The sequence below is a fragment of the Leucoraja erinacea genome, unplaced genomic scaffold (genome assembly GCF_028641065.1).
Source record: "Leucoraja erinacea ecotype New England unplaced genomic scaffold, Leri_hhj_1 Leri_323S, whole genome shotgun sequence".
In the NCBI taxonomy this organism is placed as follows: Eukaryota; Metazoa; Chordata; class Chondrichthyes; order Rajiformes; family Rajidae; genus Leucoraja; species Leucoraja erinaceus.
Window position 1 is genome coordinate 64,532 of NW_026576224.1, and position 26,073 is coordinate 90,604.

The following is a 26,073-nucleotide window of genomic DNA, read 5'->3' on the forward strand; positions in this document are numbered from 1 at the left end:
GGTGGAGATTCCTCGTCTCAGCTCTGATGTCTCCCATGGTCAAAGCTCTTCTCAGGCGAGGGTTGAGGTGATTCTCTGCCATGGTGTGTTATTTCTTCTTGTAGTTTTGATTCCTCTTGCCTCTTGTCCTTGAACAGATGGGTGACACAGGAAGTAAAGTAGATTAGAGGTGAACAGCCTTACTCCTGACTTATTAAGGAAAAGTACATCTGCCTTAAAAAGGTGTCTGCGGTCCCAGAAAAAGTTGTAATAAGGCGAAAGATTTATACGATCTGAAGAGAAACCAGAGTACTTGAAGAGAAACCAGTACTGTCTCCATAGTCAATAAAATGCACGGAATGGATGGCACACGCAGTTGGAAACCACGTGTTCAGTGCCAACAACCTGCTGAATCGCTCAACTCCTCTTTTGCCTGGTGGTAGAGGGCCTCTGATAAATTGACAATAGATGCAGGAGTAGGCCATTCGGCCCTTCGAGCCATTCAATGTGATTATGGCTGATCATCCACAATCAGTAACCCGTTCCTGCCTTCTCGCCATATCCCCTGACTCAGCTATTTTTAAGAGGCCTATCAAGCTCGATCTTGAAAGCTTCCAGAAAGTGTCCACCGCCCTCTGAGGCAGAGAATTCCACAGCCTCACCACTCTCTGTGAGAAAAAGTGTTTCCTCATCTCCGTTCTAAATGGCGTTGTGAAAGTCCAGGTACATTACATCCCTTGTCCATTTTCCTAGTTACATCTCCAAAGTACTTGTTCAACTCATCTGTCATTTCCTTGTTCCCCTTTTACAGTTTTCAAGGCTCCATCTTTGGTCTTAACTAATGTTTTCCTCTTCACATACATAAAGAAGCTATTACTATCCTCCTTTATATTCTTGGCTAGCTTACCTTCGTACCTCATCTTTTCTCCCTGTATTGCCTTTTTAGTTATCTTCTGTTGCTCTGTAAACATTACCCAATCCTCTTGCTTCCTGTTCATCTTTGCTATGTTGTACTTTTATTTTTATATTGTCCCTGACTGTCAGCCACGGTATCCCCCCCCCCCCCCCCCCCCCCCCCCCCCCCCCCCCCCCCCCCCCCCCCGCTTGGAATCCTTCTTCCTCTTTGGAGTGAACTGATCCTGCACCTTCTGTATTATTCCTAGAAACACCAGCCATTGTTGCTACACTGTCATCCCTGCTGGTGTATCTTTCTAGTCAACTTTGGCCAGGTCTTCCCTCATGGCTCCATAGTGCCCTTTATTAAACTGTAACACTGACATCTCCAATTTTACTTCGGAGTCACGTGAGTGACTACGTGAAGACCCCGCCAGCACGCGTGCATGGATTGCGTCTCACGCGATGCAACAGCGACGGGCGGGGGTGGAGCGTCCCTGCGGCAAAATTCAAACAGACCTACTCAGGTAAGGAAAAATTGAAGTTGTATTCTTCCCCTTGCTGTGCTTTATGTTACAGCACGTTGGACAAGGGGAAGAAAAAACGGACCTGGACCACAGGCTGCCGCGGGGAACCAGGTAGATCCCAGCAGCCGACACAGAGACGTCCAGCGGCTCCAGGTATTTCCTGGCAGCCGACACCACGGATGTCCAGCGGCTCCAGGACCGCAGGCTGTGGGGAACCAGGAAGGTTCTGCCATCCGACAGCCATGAGTAAACGGCGGTACCAGGACCGCAGGAGGCGGGGAACTAGGGAAAGTTCCGGCAGCCAACAAGCCATGAGCAAACGGCGGTTCCAGGACCGCAGGAGGCGGGGAACTAGGGAAAGTTCCGGCAGCCGACAGCCATGGGCAAAAGGCGGTTCCAGGACCGCAGGCTGTGAGGAACTAGGAAGGTTCCGGCAGCCGACAGCCGGGTACGACCGGCGCAGGCTGAGCCCAGCACCGCGAGCTGTATACCTGGAAACAACACAGCGGGCTGCAGGCAGGCAGGAGTTGGTCCCGCCGATAGACTCAGGGAGTCCGGCCAGAAGGACGCACTGCCCAAGGGCAGTGAAAGTGACCGTTGGCATGGTTACTAAGGTCCACTTACCAACTCCAAGCTGAATCCAGCACCATGAGTCGTACAGCTCAAAGCAGCGCAGCAGGCTGGAGGCAAAGCCCAGCAGGATTCAGCCCGGCCGATCATACTCATCTGAGTCCGGCCGAAGGGGCGTGCTGTCCGAGTGCAGCAGAGGTCCGCCCGTGACTTGCTCCGGGAGATGGAGCAAGCTCACTATGGGAGTCTTTGCACTCCCACAACAGCACCTTATCGAGAGCTGTAAAACAATGCATCTCCCTCGATATAGGAATGCGTTGTGGACCAGGGCTGGGCGTTGCGGACCAGGTCCGGAAGAAGGAGCCGTGGCTGAAGAAAACGGCAGTGTGCAGGGGGTACAGAATCCTAAGGAGCTACTGGGAGTGATCACCAAAATTACAGATCAACGAAAAGTACCATTACAGACAAGGCTGATGGCTAGCATCGACTACCTGTACTTCCATCTTCTGCAGGAACGGGCAACAAAATTATGGAGAAGTATAGGCCTCCTGTGAACTTTACTTTGTTAAAAATGCCTGCAGCAGACAATGCGATCTGGGGGTACAGTGGGACTGGCACAAAAACCCAGGAGGTCAAACTACAGAAGATTTCAAAACTTCTGACAGCGCGCATTTCATTGGTTGCTCGCCCAGACGATGGTACAGAGATGACAACAGGATTGACATTGCTCCACAATACCTACTATGAGATCAATTGCTTGCGAGAGCACAGTAAATCTGCACTAAACCCCAAATTTGCATGGTTATGCGAAATAGCTGCAACATAACCAGGGGGAAAACTTGTTTAAACAAGTAAAAAAACTCGACAAAGAGATTAAAGCAGTCGAGCTCATACCAGCGTCATCAGCAACGACAGCACCCCTATGCAACCACCAGCAAGTATCAACACCAGGATGCAGGTGAAAGCATGAGGGCCGCGTAGCAACCACGAAGGTCCTTTGTAGGCCAAAATCCAGAGTGACCCTCATGGAAAACGTGCCAACCCCGCACCCCGGCGCCTCTTCCGCAGAAGAGGCAGAAATTGAAGAAACGAACGTACCACCGGCAACCAGGTAAGTAGGTGGATCTAGTTCCTTCCAGAACACAAAGGTGTACAACCTGTACTAACAGGGGGAATACTACACTTGTTTTGGGAGACATGGAGGGATCATTGTCGATACCAAAAATTTAACATGATGGGGCAACTATAACTGGGTATAGCATTGCCTAATGTGCTAAGTTCAGCTCCAAGACTTTTCACCAAGATATTAAAACGGGCTTTGGCAATATTAGAAACAAAACATATTGTCTTGATATATGTTGATGATATATCAATTGTGGGGAAAAACCCTGGATTTAGCTAAATCAGCAGTTTTAGCTACCAAACATTGGGTGAAACTCTGGGGTCATCTCCATCCAGATAAATCTAAGTTGACAGCATCCACAAGTGGACTTTCTGGGATTTACAATTAACGTTATCCATATGTCTGTAACATTGCCAAAGAGTAAAGCAGACTTGGTGGAAGCCTACAACAAAATCTACATTACTAAATCTCTGAACTTGACCGCGTTTGGCATACTGTGCTGCGATTTCCGACAGAATGCCGCCACCTACGGCCGTCATTTTTTGGCCACCTCGCACAGAGCCCCCCTCCGCCTTACAGGTCCGGAGGATTTTTCGTATCGATGACAAATCAGAGAGATATTAATGTTTTTTTTTAAATCACCATTCTCTCTGCTGCCCCTGCTGGAAGGAGGGGGAGGGACTATAAAACCAGGATGTGATGTGCCTCACTAACTGTCTGCAAGATGGATGAAGCCAAGGGTCACGTCTCCCTGAGCTCTGAATGACACTGAACAAATGTCTACACAGCTGAATACCATTAATGTGGTTTGAAAATCAAAATATGTTTTTTTTAAAGTAAAAAGGCACTGCCTGCAAATGGTTGTTTTGGGTGCTTTGGCTTGAAGTTGAAAGGCACTACTTACTGCAAATGGTGGTTTGTGATTTGGCATGAGGTTGAAAGGCATTACTTACTGCAAATGATGGCTTGGGTGCTTTGCTTGAAATTGAAAGGCACTACTTACTGCAAATGGTGGCTTGGGTGCTTTGGCTTGAAATTGAAAGGCACTACTTACTGCAAATGGTGGCCGGCGACTTGGTTTGAAGTTGAAAAGCACTTCTTACTGCAAATGGTGGCATGTGTGCTTTGGCTTGAAGTTGAAAGGCAGTACTTACTGCAAATGGTGGCATGGGTGCTTGTACTTGAAGTGGCATGGGTGCTTTGGCTTGAAGTTGAAAGGCACCACTTACTGCAAATGATGGCATGAAGTTGAAAGGCACTACTTACTGCAAATGGTGGCTTGGGTGCTTTGGCTTGTTGTTAAATGCAATATTTACAGCAAATGGTGGCTTGGGAGCTTTGGTTTAAAGTTCAAAAGGCACTACTTACTGCAAATTGTGGCTTGGGAGCTTTGGCTTGAAGTTTTAAAAAAAATCACCATTCTCTCTGCTGCCCCTGCTGGAGGGAGGGGGGGAGACTATGAAACCAGGAAATGGTGTGCCTCAAAGTCTCTGCAAGATGGTAGAAGCCAAGGGTCACGTCTCTCTGAGATCTGAATAACACTGAACAAATGTCTGCACAACTGTGAGTACCCTTAATGTGGTTTGAAAATGAAAATATGGTTTGTTTGAAGTAAAAAGGCACTGCCTGCAAATGGTTGTTTGGGTGCTTTGGCTTGAAGTTGAAATGCATTACTTACTGCAAATGGTGGCTTGGGTGTTTTGCTTGAAGTTGAAAGGCACTACTTACTGCAAATGGTGGCTTGGGAGCTTTGACGAAGTTGAAAGGCACTACTTACTGCAAATGGTGGCTTGGGTGCTTTGGCTTGAATTTGAAATGCACTACTCACTGCAAATGGCAGCTTGGGTGCTTTGGCTTGAGGTTGAAAGGCATTACTTGCTGCAAATGGTGGCTTGAGTTCTTTATTTGAAACTGAAAGGCACCACTTACTGCAAATGGTGGCTTGGGTGCTTTGGCTTGAAGTTGAAAGGCACTACTTACTGCAAATGGTGGCGTGTGATTTGGCTTGAAGTTGAAAGGCACTTCTTACTGCAATTGGTGGCTTGGATGCTTTGGCTTGAAGTTTAAAAAAATCACCGTTCTCACTGCACCTGCTGGATGGCGGGTGACTTGGCTTCAAGTTGAAAGGCACTTCTTACTGCAAATGGTGGCTTGGGTGCTTTGGCTTGAGGTTGAAAGGCACTACTGACTGCAAATGGCGGCAAATGGAGTGGTCTTCCCAACTCATTGAACTCATGTTGGAGAATCTCTTTCCTCTTTTACCTGATGTTGTTTGTGCCTACGTGCACAACTACTGCCGGCTGTTCACCTTCTCTCACGAGGATGTTCTGAATTCAACTCGTCACATCCTGAACCCTGGCACCAGGGAGGTAACACACCATCCTCACATCTCGTCTGCCACCACATAATCTCCTGTCTGGTCATCGGACAATGGAGTTACCCACCACTATGGCTCTGCCGACGTTGGTCTCATCAGTCGAGTCCCACCTCTAGGATTGGAGCCACCGACGTGCCCGCTGTTCAGACTGGAAGCATCGTCTCCCCAGACAGTTCCGAAGAGGGCGTACGACAAAGACAGAAAAACATACTAGACACTGCAATAATCGACATGATGTTTGCGACTACGTTTGGGAAATCTCCTGGCGCTTTATGCTTACAGTTATTAAGCTACAGCATTATTTTGATTGATTTAGGGGATGCGGGCTGTCATTGCGTGAGACTCAGAGCTCAATGTCTGTGTGCAAGCACCTGCCCGTATACAGGATGGATTCCGACTCCTACATTCCTTAGAACATGCAGCGGCCTTTCTGCTGAAACCACATCCAACCAGTTTGGCAACACAGTGTTAGCCAGTTGTAAATAAAATGGCTTCAAGTATGTGTTTTAACATTTTTTCCCAATGACCTTTGAGAGTAAATTTCCATTGGGCTATTGTTTTTATTTCCGCAGAAATAAAAAGTATCAAGTGTCAAGTTGGGAAAAGCGAAATGGTTTTCAAGTGGGAAAACAGGAAGTTGGTGTCAAGTTGGGAAAAGGGGAAGTACAACAGGAACTGGCGATCCCTGTTCATCAGTCACTGAGAGTAAGCCTGCAGGTACATCAGGCAATGAAGAAAGCGAATTGGCCTTTATGACAAGATGAGTGGAGTATAGGAGCAAAGAGGTCCTTCTGCAGTTGTACAGGGCCCTGGTGAGACCACACCTGGAGTATTGTGTGCAGGTTTGGTCTCAAATTTTCAGGAAGGACATTCTTGCTATTGAGGGAATGTAGCATAGGTTCACAAGGTTAATTTTCGGGCTGTCGGGACTGTCGCATGTTGAGAGAATGGTGCGGCTGGGCTTGTATACTCTGGAATTTCGATGGATGCAGGAGAATTTTATTGAAACGTGTTTAGTGGTCTGAGAAACGACTACTGGAGTTTTCAACAAAATTTTATTCGATAGCTCAAGTTGCAACATACAGGTTAACCAGTCACGTCTGCCCACAACGGTGGTCAGCGCTGAACTAACGCGCGCAAGTGCAAAAAAGGCGCGAAACCAGCAGCCCCTCCCGAGTCACGTGACCGCGGCTTCCGAACGCCAGGTTTGATATCTGCATGCGCTAGCAGGCGCCGCTACCCCCCCCCCCCCCCCAGAATTTGCGGTACGGAAATGCATGGGTAACCGGATGGTTCGACCGGAACGCGTAGTCCTAGGTCGCGGGGCGAGCATAACATTAGGGGCCAGTAAAACAGAACTGGAGGGAGGCGAAAACAGTGAACAAGGGACGGGCGTAACAAACGGGACCGGAGAAACTCGACCAGGGGTAACAGGTGCATAGGGCGGTAAAACAGCAGGTAAATGTTCTCTACGCCGTGGAGTAGCCACTGTCACTGGGCTATCCTCGTCAACGTGTGCAGGCTTAAGGCGGCTCACGGAGACAAACTCCTCCTTACCACCCATGTCTATCGTGAACGTCGAGATACCAGTACTGAACACCTTGTACGGGCCCTCGTACACCCGCTGTAACGGCGAGCGATCAGCGTCTCTCTGAAGAAAAACATAAGCACAATCCCGTAACATAGTAGGCACATGCACCGAAGACGAACCATGCCGGGAATTGTGAACCGGGACCAAAGCGCGCGCCCGCTCGTGAAGATCCACCAACAACTGAGAGGTGGAGACCTCCTGGTCTGGAGGGACAGTTAAGAAATCCCCGGGAATCTGCAAAACCGAACCGTAAACCAACTCGGCCGAAGAGGCTTTGAGGTCCTCCTTGGGCATTGTTCTGATGCCTAAGAGGACCCAAGGTAACTGGTCGACCCCAATCAGGGCCAGTGAGTCGAGCTTTTAACGCCGACTTGAGGTGCCTGTGGAAACGCTCAACTAACCCGTTGGACTCTGGGTGATAAGCAGTAGTATGATGCAGCTTCGCGCCATACAGCTGCGCCATACTACACCACAAGGAGGACGTGAACTGGGCCCCACAATTGGTAGTTTTATCTGAGGGACCCCAAAATGAGCGATCCACTGGGATACCATGGCCCTCGCGCATGCATCAGCAGAGGCATCCACCAACGGGATTGCCTCCGCCCACCTGGTAAACCTGTTTACTATAGTCAGTAAGTGGGTCGCCCCACGCAAACAAGGCAAGGGACCAACCAGGTCGACATGAATGTGCAGGAACCTGCCGTCCGGGATGGAGAAATCCTGGACCGGCGGGTGTATATGTCTCTGCACTTTGGAGGTCTGGCATGGGATACAGGAACGAGCCCATGCAGCGACTTGCTTCCTTAACCCGTGCCAGATGAACTTTGCCACGACCAAGGCAGAGGTGGCGTGAATGGACGGGTGCGCTAGGCTGTGGATGGTGTTGCAAATCCGGCGCCACCAAGTGACCGGGACAATAGGACGGACTTTACCGGTGGAAATATCACAGAGGACTTGCACGCCGGCGGCACCACAGGGCACTTCAACCAGCTTGAGCCCTGATTCAGCATTGTGGTAAACCTCCATATTGGCATCCGACCGTTGGGCAGCTGCCAGCTCCTGGTAATCAACGCCTAGGCTAAGCGCTGAGACTTCGGGCAGTGCTGGATGGGATAACGCGTCGGCCACAACATTCCGCTTTCCTGCCACATGTCGAATGTCAGATGTGAATTGGGAAATGTAGGCAAGGTGCCGTTGCTGTCCGGCAGACCAGGGGTCAGACACCTTGGTCAGAGTGAACGTTAGCGGCTTGTGGTCAGTGAATGCAGTGAAAGCATGCCCCTCCAAGAAATAACGAAAATGGCGGATCGCCAGGTAAAGGGCACGGAGCTCCCTGTCAAAAGCGCTGTATTTAATTTCTGGGGCTCACAGTTGCCTGCTGAAAAATGCCAGCGGCACCCAGCGATTACCTACATGCTGCTCGAGGACAGCGTCTACCACGACGTCGGAGGCGTCCACAGTGAGGGCCGTTGGGGCTGGAGTGTACCAGCATAGTGGCATTGGCCAATGCGGTCTTAGCCCCATCGAACACATTCTGTGCCCCTTTGGACCAGACCAGGTCCTTGGGCTTACCGGCCAGGCATTGGAACAATGGTCGCATGATGGCGGTTGCTGATGGGATGAATCGGTGGTAGAAGTTAACCACCCCGATAAACACCTGTAGACCCTTGACTGAAAGGGGCCTCGGGAAGTGACGGATAACGTCAACTTTCTCGGGCAGTGGCTGCGCTCCCTGGGAGGTGATGTTATGCCCTAAGAATGAGATGGAGCCCAGTCCAAACTGGCACTTCTCAGGGTTGATCACCAACCCGTGTTTGCGCAGCCATTCGAAAAGTAGGCGGAGGTGCTTGGTATGCTCCGCTTGCGAACTGCTGGCCACCAGGATGTCATCCAGGAAGATGAAAATGAACAGCAAACCCCGGCCGACCTGATCCATTAGCCGTTGGAACGCCTGAGCAGCGTTTTTCAAGCCAAAAAGCATCCTGAGCCATTCGAAAAGGCCGAAAGGGGTAATGGTGAACGTTTAAAGACGTCGTCGGGGTGGCCCGGGATTTGATTATACCCGCGGATAAGGTCGAACTTCGAGAAGATAGTTGCACCGTCCAGATGGGCCGAGAAATCCTGCATGTTCGGGACTGGATACCTGTCGGCGGTAGTTACTGCGTTCAAACGCCTGTTCTTTGCTATGTTGTACTTCTCTTTTATTTTTATTCTGTCCCTGACTGTCAGCCACGGTCGCCCCTTATCCCCCCTTGGAATCCTTCTTCCTCTTTGGAATGAACAGATCCTGCACCTTCTGTATTATTCCCAGAAACACCTGCCATTGTTGCTCCACTGTCATCCCTGCTGGGGTATCTTTCCAGTCAACTTTGGCCAGATCCTCCCTCATGGCTCCATAGTCCCCTTTATTTAACTGTAACACTGACACCTCCAATTCACCCTTCTCCCTCTACAATTGTAGATTATACTTGACCATATTATGGTCACTACCTCCTAATGGCCCCTTTCCCTCCAATTCTCTTATCAAATCCAGTTCATTACATAATACTAAATCCAGAATTGCCTTCTCCCTGGTTGGCTCCAATACAAGCTGTACTAAGAATCCATCACGGGGGCACTCCACAAATTCCCTTTCTTGGGGTCCAATAACAACCTGATTTTCCCAGTCTACCTGCATGGTGAAATCTCCCATAACAATCGTCGCATTATCTTTATGACATGCCAATTTTAACTCCTGAATCAACTTGCACCCTATATCCAGGCTACTGTTTGGGGGCCTGTAGATAAGTCCTATTAGGGTATTTTTACCCTTACAATTCCTTAGTTCTACCCATGCTGACTCCACTTCTCCTGTTTCAATGTCACCCCCTCTATCCACCTGTCTGTCTTCTCGATAGGAAGTATACCCTTGAATATTCAGTTCCCAGCCCTGGCCCTCTTGCAGCCATGTCTCTGTAATTCCCACAACAACATACTTGGCAATTTCTAACTGAGCCTCAAGCTTGTCCACTTTATTGCTTATACTTCCCTCATTCACATACAGCACATTAACCTTTGTAGTCACTTCCCCCCTCGCACCGCTCTCAATTTGTCTGGACCTTACTCTCTTATCCCTTCCAGAACTTTTCTTCCCATTAATTCGAGTCTTTTGTAATTTCCATGTACTCACTTCCCATTCAACTCCATCTTTATACTCCTAATTTGTCAATCCCTCCCCCCACTATTTAGTTTAAACCCACACGCAAGCCGGCCTGTCAGAATGTCGTCTACCTCCAGTTAAGGTGTAACCTGTCCCTTTTGTACAGGTCACCCCTACCTCAGAAAAGATCCCAGTGGTCTATAAATCTAAATCCTTGCTCCCTGCACCAGCCCTTCAGCCACACATTCAGATCCCCTATCTCCCTGTCCCTGTCCGCACTAGCACGAGGTACTGGAAGCAATCCAGAGATAACCACACTAGAAGTCCGGCATTTCAGTCTCTTCCCAACTCTTTGAACTCATGTTGGAGAATCTCCTTCCTCTTATTCCTGATGTTGTTTGTGCCTACGTGCACAACTACTGCCGGCTGTTCACCTTCTCTCTCGAGGATGTTCTGAATTTGGCTCGTGACATCCTGAACCCTGGCACCAGGGAGGCAACAGACCATCCTCGCATCTCGTCTGCTGCTACAGAATCTCCTGTCTGGTCATCGGACAATGGAGTTACCCACCACTATGGCTCTGCCGACGTTGGTCTCACCGGTCGAGTCCCACCTCTAGGATTGGAGCCACCGACGTGCCCGCTGCTCAGACTGGAAGCATCGTTTCCCCTGACAGTTCCCAAGAGGGCGTACGACAAAGACAGTAAAACATACTAGACACTGCAATAATGGACGTGATGTTTGCGACTACGTTTGGGAAATCTCCTGGCACTTTATGCTTATAGTTATTAAGCTACAGCATTATTTTGATTGATTTAGGGGATGCGGGCTGTCATTGCACGAGACTCAGAGCTCAATGTCTGTGTGCAAGCACCTGCCATATACAGGATGGATTCCGATGCCTACATTCCTTAGAACAGGGAGCGGCCTTTCTGCTGAAACCACACCCAACCAGTTCGGCAACACAGTGTTAGTCAGCTGTAAATAAAATGGCTTTAAGTATGTGTTTTAACATTTTTGAATGACCGACTTGGTGTCATGAACTCCATCTATTCGAGAGTACATTTCCCTTGGGCTATTTTTTGATTTCCGCAGTACGAAAAAGTGTCAAGTTGGGAAAAGGGAAACATAGAACATAGAAACATAGAAATTAGGTGCAGGAGTAGGCCATTCGGCTCTTCGAGCCTGCACCGCCATTCAATATGATCATGGCTGATCATCCAACTCAGTATCCCGTACCTGCCTTCTCTCCATACCCCCTGATCCCCTTAGCCACAAGGGCCACATCTAACTCCCTCTTAAATATAGCCAATGAATTGGCCTCAACTACACTCTGTGGCAGAGAGTTCCAGAGATTCACCACTCTCTGTGTGAAAAACGTTCTTCTCATCTCGGTTTTAAAGGATTTCCCCCTTATCCTTAAGCTGTGACCCCTTGTCCTGGACTTCCCTAACATCGGGAACAATCTTCCTGCATCTAGCCTGTCCAACCCCTTAAGAATTTTGTAAGTTTCTATAAGATCCCCTCTCAATCTCCTAAATTCAAGAGAGTACAAACCAAGTCTATCCAGTCTTTCTTCATAAGACAGTCCTGACATCCCAGGAATCAGTCTGGTGAACTGTCTCTGCACTCCCTCTATGGCAATAATGTCCTTCCTCAGATTTGGAGACCAAAACTGTACGCAGTACTCCAGGTGTGGTCTCACCAAGACCCTGTACAACTGCAGTAGAACCTCCCTGCTCCTATACTCAAATCCTTTTGCAATGAAAGCTAACATACAATTCGCTTTCTTTACTGCCTGCTGCACCTGCACGCCTACCTTCAATGTACCATGACACCCAGGTCTCGCTGCATCTCCCCCTTTCCCAATCGGCCACCATTTAGATAATAGTCTGCTTTCCCGTTTTTGCCACCAAAATGGATAACCTCACATTTATCCACATTATACTGCATCTGCCAAACATTTGCCCACTCACCCAGCCTATCCAAGTCACCTTGCAGTCTCCTAGCATCCTCCTCACAGCTAACACTGCCCCCCAGCTTAGTGTCGTCCGTAAACTTGGAGATATTGCCTTCAATTCCCTCATCCAGATCATTAATATATATTGTAAATAGCTGGGGTCCCAACACTGAGCCTTGCGGAACCCCACTAGTCACTGCCTGCCATTGTGAAAAGGACCCGTTTACTCCTACTCTTTGCTTCCTGTTTGCCAGTCAGTTCTCTATCCACATCAATACTGAACCCCCAATGCCTTGTGCTTTAAGTTTGTATACTAATCTCTTATGTGGGACCTTGTCGAAAGCCTCCTGGAAGTCCAGATACACCACATCCACTGGTTCTCCCCTATCCACGCTACTAGTTACATCCTCGAAAAATTCTATAAGATTCGTCAGACATGATTTACCTTTCGTAATCCATGCTGACTTTGTCCAATGATTTCACCACTTTCCAAATGTGCTGCTATCCCATCTTTAATAACTGACTCTAGCAGTTTCCCCACTACCGATGTTAGACTAACTGGTCTGTAATTCCCCATTTTCTCTCTCCCTCCCTTCTTAAAAAGTGGGGTTACGTTTGCTACCCGCCAATCTTCAGGAACTACTCCAGAATCTAAAGAGTTTTGAAAGATCATTACTAATGCATCCACTATTTCTGGAGCTACTTCCTTAAGTACTCTGGGATGCAGCCTATCTGGCCCTGGGGATTTATCGGCCTTTAATCCATTCAATTTACCCAACACCACTTCCCGGCTAACCTGGATTTCACTCAATTCCTCCAACTCCTTTGACCCGCGGTCCCCTGCTATTTCCGGCAAATTATTTATGTCTTCCTTAGTGAAGACGGAACCAAAGTAGTTATTCAATTGGTCCGCCATATCCTTGTTCCCCATGATCAACTCACCTGTTTCTGACTGCAAGGGACCTACATTTGTTTTAACTAATCTCTTTCTTTTCACATATCTATAAAAACTTTTGCAGTCAGTTTTTATGTTCCCTGCCAGTTTTCTTTCATAATCTATTTTCTCTTTCCTAATTAAGCCCTTTGTCCTCCTCTGCTGGTCTTTGAATTTCACCCAGTCCTCCGGTATGCTGCTTTTTCTGGCTAATTTGTACGCATCATCCTTCGCTTTGATACTATCCCTGATTTCCCTTGTTATCCATGGATGTGCTACCTTCCCTGATTTATTCTTTTGCCAAACTGGTATGAACAATCTTTGTAGTTCATCCATGCAGCCTTTAAATGTCTTCCATTGCATATCTACCGTCAACCCTTTTAGAATTAATTGCCAGTCAATCTTGGCCAATTCACGTCTCATACCCTCAAAGTTACCTTTCTTTAAGTTCAGAACCATTGTTTCTGAATTAACAATGTCACTCTCCATCCTAATGAAGAACTCAACCATATTATGGTCACTCTTGCCCAAGGGGGCACGTACAACAAGACTACTAACTAACCCTTCCTCATTACGCAATACCCAGTCTAAAATAGCCTGCTCTCTCGTTGGTTCCTCTACATGTTGATTTAGATAACTATCCCGCATACATTCCAAGAAATCCTCTTCCTCAGCACCCCTGCCAATTTGATTCACCCAATCTATATGTAGATTGAAGTCACCCATTATAACTGTTTTGCCTTTGTCGCACGCATTTCTAATTTCCTGTTTGATACCATCTCCAACTTCACTACTACTGTTAGGTGCCCTGTACACAACACCCACCAGTGTTTTCTGCCCCTTAGTGTTTCGCAGCTCTACCCATACCGATTCCACATCCTCCAAACTAATGTCTTTCCTTTCCATTGCATTAATCCCCTCTCTAATCAGTAAAACTACCCCACCTCCTTTTCCTTTCTGTCTATCCCTCCTGAATATTGAATATCCCTGGATGTTCAGCTCCCAGCCTTGGTCACCCTGGAGCCATGTCTCCGTGATCCCAACTATATCATAGTCATTAATAGCTATCTGCACATTCAACTCATCCACCTTATTATGAATGCTCCTTGCATTGAGACGCAAAGCCTTCAGGCTTGTTTTTACAACACTCTTACCCCTTATACAATTATGTTGAAAAGTGGCCCTTTTTGATTATTGCCCTGGTTTTGGTTGCCTGCCACTTTTACTTTTCACCTTGCTACCTATTTCTTCTACCCTCATTTTACACCCCTCGGTCTCTACGCTCACACATTTAAGAAACCCTTTCCCTTTAACTCCATCCTCCACTATCCCATTCAACACCCCACCCCCCTTATTCAGTTTAAAGCCACCCGTGTAGCAGTGGCAAACCTGCCTGCCAGAATGCTGGTCCCACACCTGTTAAGATGCAATCCGTCCCTTTTGTACAGTTCCCCCTTACCCCAAAACAGATCCCAGTGATCTAAGAATCTAAATCCCTGTCCCGTGCACCAGTTCCTCAGCCACACGTTCAGGTCCCGTATCTCCCTGTTCCTGCTCTCGCCAGCACGGGGAACTGGAAGCAAACCGGAGATAACAACCCTGGAGGTCCTGCTTTTCAACATTTTTCCGAGCTCTCTAAAGTCACGCTGCAGAATATTCATCCCCTTTTTTCCGACATCGTTTGTGCCGACATGCACTACCACTTCCGGATGTTCACCTTCGCCCTTGAGGATTTTCTGCACTCTGTCCGTGACATCCTGGATCCTGGCACCAGGAAGGCAGCACACCATCCTTGCATCCCGTCTGTTGCCGCAGAAACCCCTGTCCATACCTCTCACGATGGAGTCTCCCACTACAATGGCCTTGCCTGCCTTAGCCCTTTTTGGTTTTGGCTCAACAGCCCTATTCGCATCGCAAGCCAGTCCACCACTTACGTCTTCTGTCCCAACAGCTTCTAAGCGGATGAACCTGTTTACAAGAGGTACACCACCTGGGGACATTGGCATTCCATGCTTCCCTTCCTTTCTCACTGTCTCCCACCTTCTCTCTTCCAGTACCTTAGGTTTACCAATCGTACTGTAGGACTTGTCGAGGAACGACTCCGTTTCTCGTACAAACCGGAGGTCATCCACTTGCTTCTCCAGTTCCCCAACACGGCCCTTCAGGAGCTCTACCTGGATGCATTTTTCGCATTTGTAGCAGCCAGAGGCACAAACGGTGTCCTTGACCTCCCACATACTGCAAGCATCGCACTGAATCAGCTTGCCTGACATCTCCTTCTTTCGTCTCTACCTCTCAAGTGTATTGCGTGGTCTCCTCTCCTCAGCCTCCTCGCTGAAGACTCTCGAACCAAAGACTCACACTTTTCTCACAGGGCACTCTCGAGCCAAAGACTCACACTTTACTCACAGGGCACTTCGCTCACTCACTGCCGCTCGCTAAGAGCTGTCTTGCTTAAATTGACTGATAAATTGCCTGATTTACCAATTTACAAAGCAAATTCCTCAGTTTTCAACTGTTTTCACCCCTCTGACTCACTTCTCTCCTCCCACATGGGCTAGAGCCAATCAGTCGTATCTCTTGCTAATCTGCTGCTGCTGCTGTTGTTCCTCCCAAATCTACAGCAGTTCTACAGCTGTTCTACAGCAGGAAATTGGTGTCAAGTTGGGAAAAGCAGAGTTTGGTGTCAAGATGGGAATAGGGGAAGTACAACGGGACCTGGGGGTTCTTATTCATCAGTCACTGAGAGTAAGCATGGCATGTTGGCCTTCATAACAAGATGAGTGGAGTATAGAAGCAAAGAGGTCCTTCTGCAGTTGTACAGAGCCCTAGTGATACCACACCTGGAGTATTGTGTGCAGTTGGTGTCTCCATATTTCAGGAAGGACATTCTTGGTTTTGCGGGAGTTCAGCATAGGTCAGGAGGTTAATTTTCGGGACTGCGGGACTGTCATATGTTGAGAGAATGGAGCGTCTGGGCTGATCCACCAGTCATTGAAGGTAGGCATGCAGGTGCAGCAGGCAGTAAAGAAAGCGAATGGCATGTTGGCTTTCATAGCAAGAGGATTTGAGTATAGGAGCAGGGAGGTTCTACTGCAGTTGTATAGGGTCTTGGTGAGACCACACCTGGAGTATTGCGTGCAGTTTTGGTCTCCAAATCTGAGGAAGGACATTATTGCCATAGAGGGAGTGCAGAGAAGGTTCACCAGACTGATTCCTGGGATGTCAGGACTGTCTTATGAAGAAAGACTGGATAGACTTGGTTTATACTCTCTAGAGTTTAGGAGATTGAGAGGGGATCTTATAGAAACTTACAAAATTCTTAAGGGGTTGGACAGGCTAGATGCAGGAAGATTGTTTCCGATGTTGGGGAAGTCCAGGACAAGGGGTCACAGCTTAAGGATAAGGGGGAAATCCTTTAAAACCGAGATGAGGAGAACTTTTTTCACACACAGAGAGTGGTGAATCTCTGGAACTCTCTGCCACAGAGGGTAGTTGAGGCCAGTTCATTGGCTATATTTAAGAGGGAGTTAGATGTGGCCCTTGTGGCCAAGGGGATCAGAGGGTATGGAGAAAAGGCAGGTATGGGATACTGAGTTGGATGATCAGCCATGATCATATTAAATGGCGGTGCAGGCTCGAAGGGCCGAATGGCCTACTCCTGCACCTAATTTCTATGTTTCTATGTTTCTATGATATACTCTGGAATTTAGGATGATTGGTGATCTTATTGAAACATGTAAGATTATTATGGCTTGGACACGCTAGAGACAGGAAAATGTTCCCGATGTTGGAGGAGTCCCGAACCAGGTCCCACAGTTAAGTTAAGCAGCAAGCCATTTAGAACGGAGAGAAGGAAATATTGCTTCACACAGAGAGTTGTGTGTCTGTGGAGTTCCCTGACTCAGAGGGCAGTGGAGACCGTTTCTCTGGATGCTTTCAATAGAGAGTTAGATAGAGCTCTTAATGATAGGGATATGGGGAGAAGGCAAGAACGGGGTACTGATTGTGGATGATTCGTTCATGTACTACTTGGCAAACTGAAATCCGGCCATCCTATGTCTGTGGCTACCCAGTGGTTTGCATCTTGCAGTGTAGCTTCTTTATTTCTATTGATGAAGTCTTCTGCGGACAGTGGTCATTGACAAATCCATATCTGACTCCAGAAGAGTGCTTCTCATCTCTCGGACAGGTGTTTGGGTTTTTTTTCTTTATTATGGAGAGAATTCTTCTGCCATCAGCTGTGGAGGTCTTACTTGGCCTGCCAGTTCCTTTGCGTCTGGAAAGCTCACTCAAGCATTACAATATTCCAGACAGTTTATTTTGGCCATTCTTAGGTTTGGCTGATGTCTCTAACAGATTTATTTTTGATTTTCAGTCTCATAATGGCTTATTTGACTTTCATTGGCACATCTTTGGACCTCATGTTAATCAACAGCTATAAAACAGTTTCCAAGGGTGATGGAAAGATGGGGGAAAGATTAGGCGCTGAGAACTCTCTTATACCTGCATTAAGGAGGAAATTAAGAGCACCTGAGCAATTATAAACGCCTGAGAACCCATGTTTTCCAAACATTATGGTGCCATGACATGGGGGGACTATATATAAACACAGCTGCAATTTCTACATGGTGAAACCAAAATGGCCTTTAATTATAGCTGACAATGTGCACTTTAACCACAAGCAATGTTTTTCTTTTACAAATCTCAAATTGTGGAGCACAGAGACAAATAAATAAATGATGGGTATCTGTCCCAAACATTATGGAGGACACTGTAGCTACATTGATAGCGAAACTTGAAAATAGCTGGGTAGCTAAACTGTCCGGTTCACCTATATCGCAGGGTGGGCATGTACCTGAGAGAAAAAAGCCCATGGTGGATATGAAATAAAGACAAAAAAACATACTAGACACTGCAATAATCGACGTGATGTTTGCGACTACATTTGGGCAATCTCCTGGCGCTTTATGCTTCCAGTTATTAAACTACAGCATTTTTTTGATTGATTTAGGGGATGCGGGCTGTCATTGCGTGAGACTGTGTGCAAGCACCTGCCCGTATACAGGATGGATTCCGACGCCTACATTCCTTAGAACAGGGAGTGGCCTTTCTCCTGAAACCACATCCAACCAGTTCGGCAACACAGGGTTAGTCAGCTGTAAACAAAATGGCTTTACAATAGACAATAGACAATGGACAATATTAGATTCTTTATTTGTCATTCAGACCTTACGGTCTGAACAAAATGTCCTTACCTGCAGCCATACATACAATAATAAACAACAGAACAGACAGTAAACACAAATTAACATCCACCACAGTGAGTCCACCAAACACCTCCTCACTGTGACACTGTGATGGAGGCAAAAATCATAAGGCTGCTGTCTCTTCCCTCCTCTTCTCCCTCTGCGCTGAGGCGATACCCCACCGGGCGATGGTAAGTCAGTCCCGCGGCTCACCGAGCTCCGCGAACGGGCCGGTTCAAACTCCACAGCCCGGGGGTGGTCGAAGCTGCCGCCCTCCAGTCCAGCGGACGCAGCTGTTGACGATGTCATCCACTGGCCCGCGGCCGAACCCCAGACTCAGGCCGCCGCCACCAGAACGCCGTCTCAGCCACCGGAGCACCGTTCCAGCCCCGAGCCGGGTCGCCCTCACATGAGCGCCGTTCCACCCTCGAGCCAGGCCGCCCTCACGGGAGCGTCTCAGCCCCACGCCAGACCGCCTTCACGGGAGCGTCGTTACCCTTGAGCTGGGCCGCCCTCACGGGAGAGGTGCAGGAGTAGACCATTTGGCCCTTTGAGCCAGCACCACCATTCAATGTGATCATGGCTGATCATCCCCAATCAGTACATCGTTCCTGCCTTCTCCCCATATCCCCTGACTCCGCTATCTTTAAGAGCCCTATCTAACTCTCTCTTGAAAGCATCCAGAGAACTGGCCTCCACCACCCTCTGAGACAGAAAATTCTGCAGACTCACCTCGTTTCCTCGTCTCCGTTCTAAATGGCTTACTCCTTATTTTTAAACTGCGGCCCCTGGTTCTGGACTCCCCCAACATCGGGAACATGTTTCCAGCCTCTAGTGTGTCCAAGCCCTTAACAATCTTATATGTTTCAATGAGATTCCCTCTCATCCTTCTAAACTCCAGAGTGTACAATCCCAGCTACTACATTCTCTCAGCATATGACAGTCCCGCCATCCCGGGAATTAACCTTGTAAACCTAGGCTGCACTCCCTCAATAGCAAGAATGTCTTTTCTCAAATTATGGTACCAAAACTGCACACAATACTCCAGGTTTGGTCTCACTAGGGCTCTGTACAACTGCAGAAGGACCTGTTTGCTCCTATATTCGATTCCTCTTGTTATAAATGCCAACATGTCATTCGCTTTATTTACTGCCTCCTGTACCTGCATGCTGACTTTCATAGACTGATGTACAAGGACCCCCAGATCCTGTTGTACTTCCCTTCCCAATTTGACGCCATTTAAATAGTAATCTGCCTTCCTGTATTTGCTACTAAAGTGGATAACCTCACATTTATCCGCATTAAACTTCATCTGCCATGCATCTGCCCACTCCCCCAAACTGCCCACTCCCCTAACCCTGTATTCTCATAGCACCCTCCTCACAGTTCACACTGCCACCCAGCTTTGTGTCATCTGCAAATTTGCTAATGTTACTTTGAATCCCTTCATCCAAATCATTGATGTATATTGTAAATAGCTGCGGTCCCAGCACCGAGCCTTGCGGTACCCCACTAGTCACTGCCTGCCATTCTGAAAGGGACCCGTTAATCCCTACTCTTTGTTTCCTGTCTGCCAACCACTTCTCTATCCATGTCAGCACTCTACCCCCAATACCATGTGCCCTAATTGTGCCCACTAATCTCTATGTGGGACCTTATGAAATGCTTTATGAAAGTCCAGGTACACTACATCCACTGGCTCTCTCTTGTCCATTTACCTAGTTACATTTTCAAAAAATTCCAGAAGTTTAGTCAAGCATGATTTCCCCTTCGTAAATCCATGCTGACTCGGACCAATCCTGTTACTGCTATCCAAATGTGCCGCTATTCCATCTTTTATAATTGACTCCAGCATCTTCCCCACCACCGATGTCAGGCTAACTGGTCTATTATACCCCGTTTTCTCTCTCCTGCCTTTCTTAAAAAGTGGGATAACATTAGCTACCCTCCAATCCACAGGTTTTAAATATGTTTTTTAACTTTTCTGAAGGACCGACTTGGTGCCATTAACCACGTTTATTAGAGAGAGTACATTTCCGATGGGCTATGTTTTTATTTCCACAGTAATGCGGTTTTCTGTCATGTTACGGGTGAGGGGTGTTTAAGCTGAAACTCGTACTGCGGCGAGCAGCACCATTCACACACAGGGCGGAGCTGAAAACCTCCCGCCCCATTGGTCCGAATGGAATAGCAAATACACAAGTTGTGAGATCCAACTGGTGAGATCTACACAGAAATCTAGGCAGAACGTGATTACGATGGTGAGGTAAGGTTTGTCTTTGATGTTGCTACCTATGTTTCCTCCATTTGGCCCCCTCCCTTTCTTGCCGCTTTCTGACCTGTCGTGGACCAGTGGCCCGGCCGCTCTGTGAGGATGGGTGGTCAGGGCTGGATTTAGATGAAGAGAGGTCCTAAGCAAAGATCCTATAGCAGGATCTTTGGTCCTAAGTTGCTCAACTTGTGAGGCCCCTCCTAATCCCCCACCCCCACAATTAGAGGAAGATGGTGCACCAGATTGACACCGATTTGCAGCAGAGCGTGGCCAATGAAACGGGGCTGGAACCGGGACTGCTGCAGTCCCGTTTACCTCGAGATGGAATAAATTCTAGTTAACCCTTCAGCTCATTGCTAGACGAACATGCTGCGCGAGTCGATTGTCGATGTTTATCCCACGCATGAGAATTCAATCCGAAACTAAAACAACCCACAAAGAGAAACGTGTTCTCCGATTCAACAGAACAGTATCAGATGTGAACACAGAGGGAGACGGGAATCGCAATAGACTCACGTCCACGAGACCATAAAAAATAGCAGGAAGAAGCTTCTTGAGCATGAAGACGATTTGAATATAACCTGGCTGTAGGAATTCTGTCTGCGACATTCAAGGAAACATCTTCGTCACCTCCTGCCCGCTATTGCTCACTGACCTCTGGAGAGGAGAGTTATGTCGCCATGTTTTTGTTATTTAAAAACTGGTGACAGAACTGTCCTCTCCAGAGGTCAGTTCGGATGTATCTACCCGCGTGAGGGATTATTTCAACATGGATACAATTTAAGCGAACAGAAATCTTCTTCTGAAGATGGGTTTCGGCCCGAAACGTTGCCTATTTCCTTCGCTCCTAGATGCTGCTGCACCCGCTGAGTTTCTCCAGCAATTTTGTGTACCTTCGATTTTCCAGCATCTGCAGTTCCTTCTTGAACACACCAGAAATCTTCTTCCTGCTATTTATATGGTATACCTGTATTTCTGTATTCCAGGACTGGCCAGGAATCCTATCCACTGTATTCCGACCAGCAGAACGGGTTACCAGGAATTTTAAAGCAACTTTATTCACAGCATTTAGTAGTAGATCGTCAAATCGGTTGGTCTTGGTTTCTGCAGCGAGACCACTCCCTGTTGTGTGGAATGTGAGAGTTGGAATCCATGCTGTGGACAGGCAGCTGCTTGCACGTAGATACTGAACGCTGCAGCTCACAACAACAGCCGCACCTTTTAAATCAATATTCACCTGACTAGCTGGAATGCGGTATGGAAGAAACAATTTAAAAACATATCCGTGCGCAGTGAACACATCCTTGTGGAATTAAGGTGAGGCTATCACAGCTCAGATTTATTTCTGATCTTTGTTTTCAATCAATACTTAAAACGTAAAATGACATACATATTATTGGCACCATAATCAGTAGCGTGGGGATATAATTTAGTTTAGTTTAGAGATACAGTGGGGAAACAGCCCCTTCAGCCCACCGAGTCCGCGCCGACCAACCGCACATTAATCCACTTGGGCCATTTTTTTACATTTACCAAGTCAATTAATCCACAAACATGTACGACTTTGGAGTGTGAGAGGAAGTTGAAGATCTCCGAGAAAACCCCCGCAGATCACGGGGAAAACGTACAAACAATGTAGAGACAGCACCCGTAGTCAGGATGGAACCCGGGTCTCTGGCGCTGCATTCGCTGTACGGTAGTACCTCTACCGCTGCGCCACCGTGATCGCCCAAACGAAACTAAGCTGACAAACATTGAAGAGTTTGTAAAGATCCGTGAGTAATGAACGGCAGAGAAATTAAACAATCACTTTAAGTCGGTTTTCTGACAATAGGATGCAATCATCTTCCAGTTCTCTGAGGAGATAACATTTAGAATAGAAAAGCGGGAATTAGGTAGTGGGTTGTATTTCGACTTACAAATCTCTTTGTCGGACGTTGTGTGAGCACAAATAGTCTATGATCTTGGGAGGACGGGTTGATTGGATCAGATATTGTGTGTGTTGGTTCACCAAGGCAACGTTTTCCTTCACATTCAATTGTTGCTTGACGGATATCTTAATATTGTTCATTCCAGAACCACAGAATTTTGGAACGCTTGTCACCATCATGGCTGAAGGTGGCGATTGTGGAAGGGGTGCAGTGACATCTACATCAAGTCAACATAAAGGTTTGTAGAGCATTCTGTGAAATATTAATGTTGCCCCGACAATGTGCGTGGAGTTCGTGCAAATACTGAGGTTTACAAAAGAAGTGGAAATAGAGAAGGGGCTGAGCAGAGACAATTTACATCTTCAAGGACCGCACAGTCACATGTGGACGGATGCAGGAACTGTGTGATAAAACGCTGCATTTTGGTTTGTGTTATGACAAAAGTTGTCAGAATATCTATGTCCAGAATCAAGGGTCATACAGCGCAGAAATGGGTCTTTGACCCACAATGGGTCTGCCAGCTCTACACTCCTACCAATATCTGCAGATGCGCCGCGGTAAGCATTTTATCAAGGTGCATCACAGCATGGTTTTGTAAGAAGGAACTGCAAATTCTGGTTTAAACTGAAGATAGACAAAGTGCTGGAGTAACTCAGCGGGACAGGCAGCATCTCTGAAGAGAAGGAATGGGTGATGTTTCAGATCGAGAAGAATGGTCTCGACCCAAAACGTCACCCATCCCTCTAGAGATGGTGCCTGTCCCGCTGAGTTACTCCAGCACTTTGTGTCTATCTATGGTTTTGTAAGAGCTCCATTCAAGACCTCAATAAGTTGCAACAAATTGTGAATGCAACTAGATGATCAGATAAACCAACATCCATACCATTGACTCAATCTACACTTCCCGCTGCCTTGGCAATGCCACCTGCACAATCAATGATGAGTCTCACGCCGATCATCCCCTCTTCTCCCATCTCCCACCAGACAAGAGGTTTAGGTTTGGAAAGGCGTACCTTCTGATTCAGGGACAGTTTCTTCCAAGCTGTTATCAGGCAACTGAACCATCCTCTCACTAGATAGCTAGTAGTTCCATCCGCTCAATTGAGGAACATCGGACTATCTTTAATCACACTTTACTGGAATTTAGCATACACTGAATCCCATTCCCATTTTCTTGTTCAGAGCCTAGTGGCTGACTTGATTGCAATGTATAGCTTTTTCTCTGGTTAGTACCATATAACCATATAACAATTACAGCACGGAAACAGGCCATCTCGGCCCTACAAGTCCGTGCCGAACAACTTTTTTCCCTTAGTCCCACCTGCCTGCACTCATACCATAACCCTCCATTCCCTTCTCATCCATATGCCTATCCAATTTATTTTTAAATGATACCAACAAACCTGCCTCCACCACTTCCACTGGAAGCTCATTCCACACCGCTACCACTCTCTGAGTAAAGAAGTTTCCCCTCATGTTACCCCTAAACTTCTGTCCCTTAATTCTGAAGTCATGTCCTCTTGTTTGAATCTTCCCTATTCTCAAAGGGAAAAGCTTGTCCACATCAACTACGCAACAACAAAAAAGCTTTACACTGTCGCTTGGTACACGTGACAACAATAAATTCAACTAAAGTAATTCCATTTCCTAGGTTTGTTGCATACTATCCATACAATTCGAAAGTATTTTTTTGCCATCAGCTGATAATTTAAATCTTGATTTCCAAGCAATATCCTGAAGAATTTCCTCTGCATCTTCTCCAGTGCAAAGGCATCTTTCCTCCAACTGAAGGCTTATTTAACTCCCTATAAATTTGTATCCAGGCCGCCCAGCACTTGCATTCTATGCTGTAGCTAATGACAAGAATGCTAAATGCTGTGTGCTGCTGACTTTAGGGATCTATGGATTTGTATGGGTGTTTCTCAGTGGTGTCCAGGTCCTTGTCATTCATGGTGAATATCCTGGTTTATTTATCCCTTCAGCATGCGTTCACTTGCCCTTATCAGGATTAAATTTGAAATGTGATTTCTCCGCCAAACATGTTGACTTTTCCACAAAAAACTGGTCCAAATCCAGTTCTGGGGGTATAAATGCACAGTCAAGTGATCACAATTTTGGCAGGTATGCTGATAAATGTGAGGTGCTACACCTTGGCAGGACAAATCAAAATAGGACGTACATGGTAAATGGTAGGGAATTGAAGAGTACAGTTGAACAAAGGAATCTGGGAATAACCGTGCATAGTTCCTTGAAGGTGGAATCTCATATAGATAGGGTGGTAAAGAAAGCTTTTGGTATGCTAGCCTTTATAAATCAGAGCATTGAGTATAGAAGCTGGGATGTTATGTTAAAATTGTACAAGGCATTGGTGAGACCAAATCTGGAGTATGGTGTACAATTCTGGTCGCCCAATTATAGGAAGGATGTCAACAAAATAGAGAGAGTACAGAGGAGATTTACTAGAATGTTGCCTGGGTTTCAACAACTAAGTAACAGAGAAAGGTTGAATAGGTTCAGTCTTTATTCTCTGGAGCGCAGAAGGTTAAGGGGGGGACTTGATAGAGGTCTTTAAAATGATGAGAGGGATAGACAGAGTTGATGTGGACAAGCTTTTCCCTTTGAGAATAGGGAAGATTCAAACAAGAGGACATGACTTCAGAATTAAGGGACAGAAGTTTAGGGGTAACATGAGGGGGAACTTCTTTACTCAGAGAGTGGTACCGGTGTGGAATGAGCTTCCAGTGGAAGTGGTGGAGGCAGGTCCGTTGGTATCATTTAAAAATAAATTGGATAGGCATATGGATGAGAAGGGAATGGAGGGTTATGGTATGAGTGCAGGCAGGTGGGACTAAGGGAAAAAAGTTGTTCGGTACGGACTTGTAGGGCTGAGATGGCCTGTTTCCGTGCTGTAATTGTTATATAGTTATATCTTATATGGTAACTGAAAGGCCAAAATCAGGAATACTTGAAACAAAATTATCAGATTATGTCAAAGTAACAAGCTTCCAAATTTGATATTGGATATCTGGAGATAACATAACACAAGTTTCAAGGGCAGCTTCTTCCACGCTCTTATCGAATTCATGAATGAACCCCTCAGAAGCAAGAATTCCTGTTCTCCCAATTTACCTTTTTACCTATTTACGTTTTCCCTATAGCGGTAGATTTTCATATCTTTCGAGAAAGTAACTCCCTAGCCGCTAAATGGATAAGCATGGTTAAAGGGGGTGTCTTTGAAACACATGCGAGCTCATCACACAGGGACCTTCAGAGCTCCTTCTCAGATAAGTCTTCAACAACCCAGTCCTTTGATTAATAAATGCTTTATTGTTGGTAGAAAACAGTAAAATACATCCAAACTTCTTCCGACGTTACTGCAATCTTCATCGAACTCCAGCTTATTACTTTAAATATTAGAAAACTCCACGTGCCTCCGTAACACGGGCATGATCTCCTTTAAAACTCGCATGATCGAACCCTCTCCCTGTTCGCTCCAAATACACTAAAAACTAAACTTCTGCGTAAGC

At 46.9% G+C, this 26,073-nt stretch overlaps 1 protein-coding gene across 1 annotated transcript in view; it reads left to right on the forward strand.

The window, feature by feature from the left end:
- The first annotated feature begins 21,547 nt into the window (after positions 1 to 21,547).
- Positions 21,548 to 26,073, forward strand: part of LOC129693517 (NACHT, LRR and PYD domains-containing protein 3-like) — a 35,609-nt gene continuing 31,083 nt past the window's right edge. Inside the window, exons 1-2 of the mRNA XM_055630327.1 lie at positions 21,548 to 21,932; positions 22,692 to 22,784. Coding sequence (XP_055486302.1) covers positions 22,724 to 22,784 — 61 coding nt within the window. The 5' untranslated portion in view covers positions 21,548 to 21,932; positions 22,692 to 22,723. The remainder of the gene's footprint in view (positions 21,933 to 22,691; positions 22,785 to 26,073) is intronic.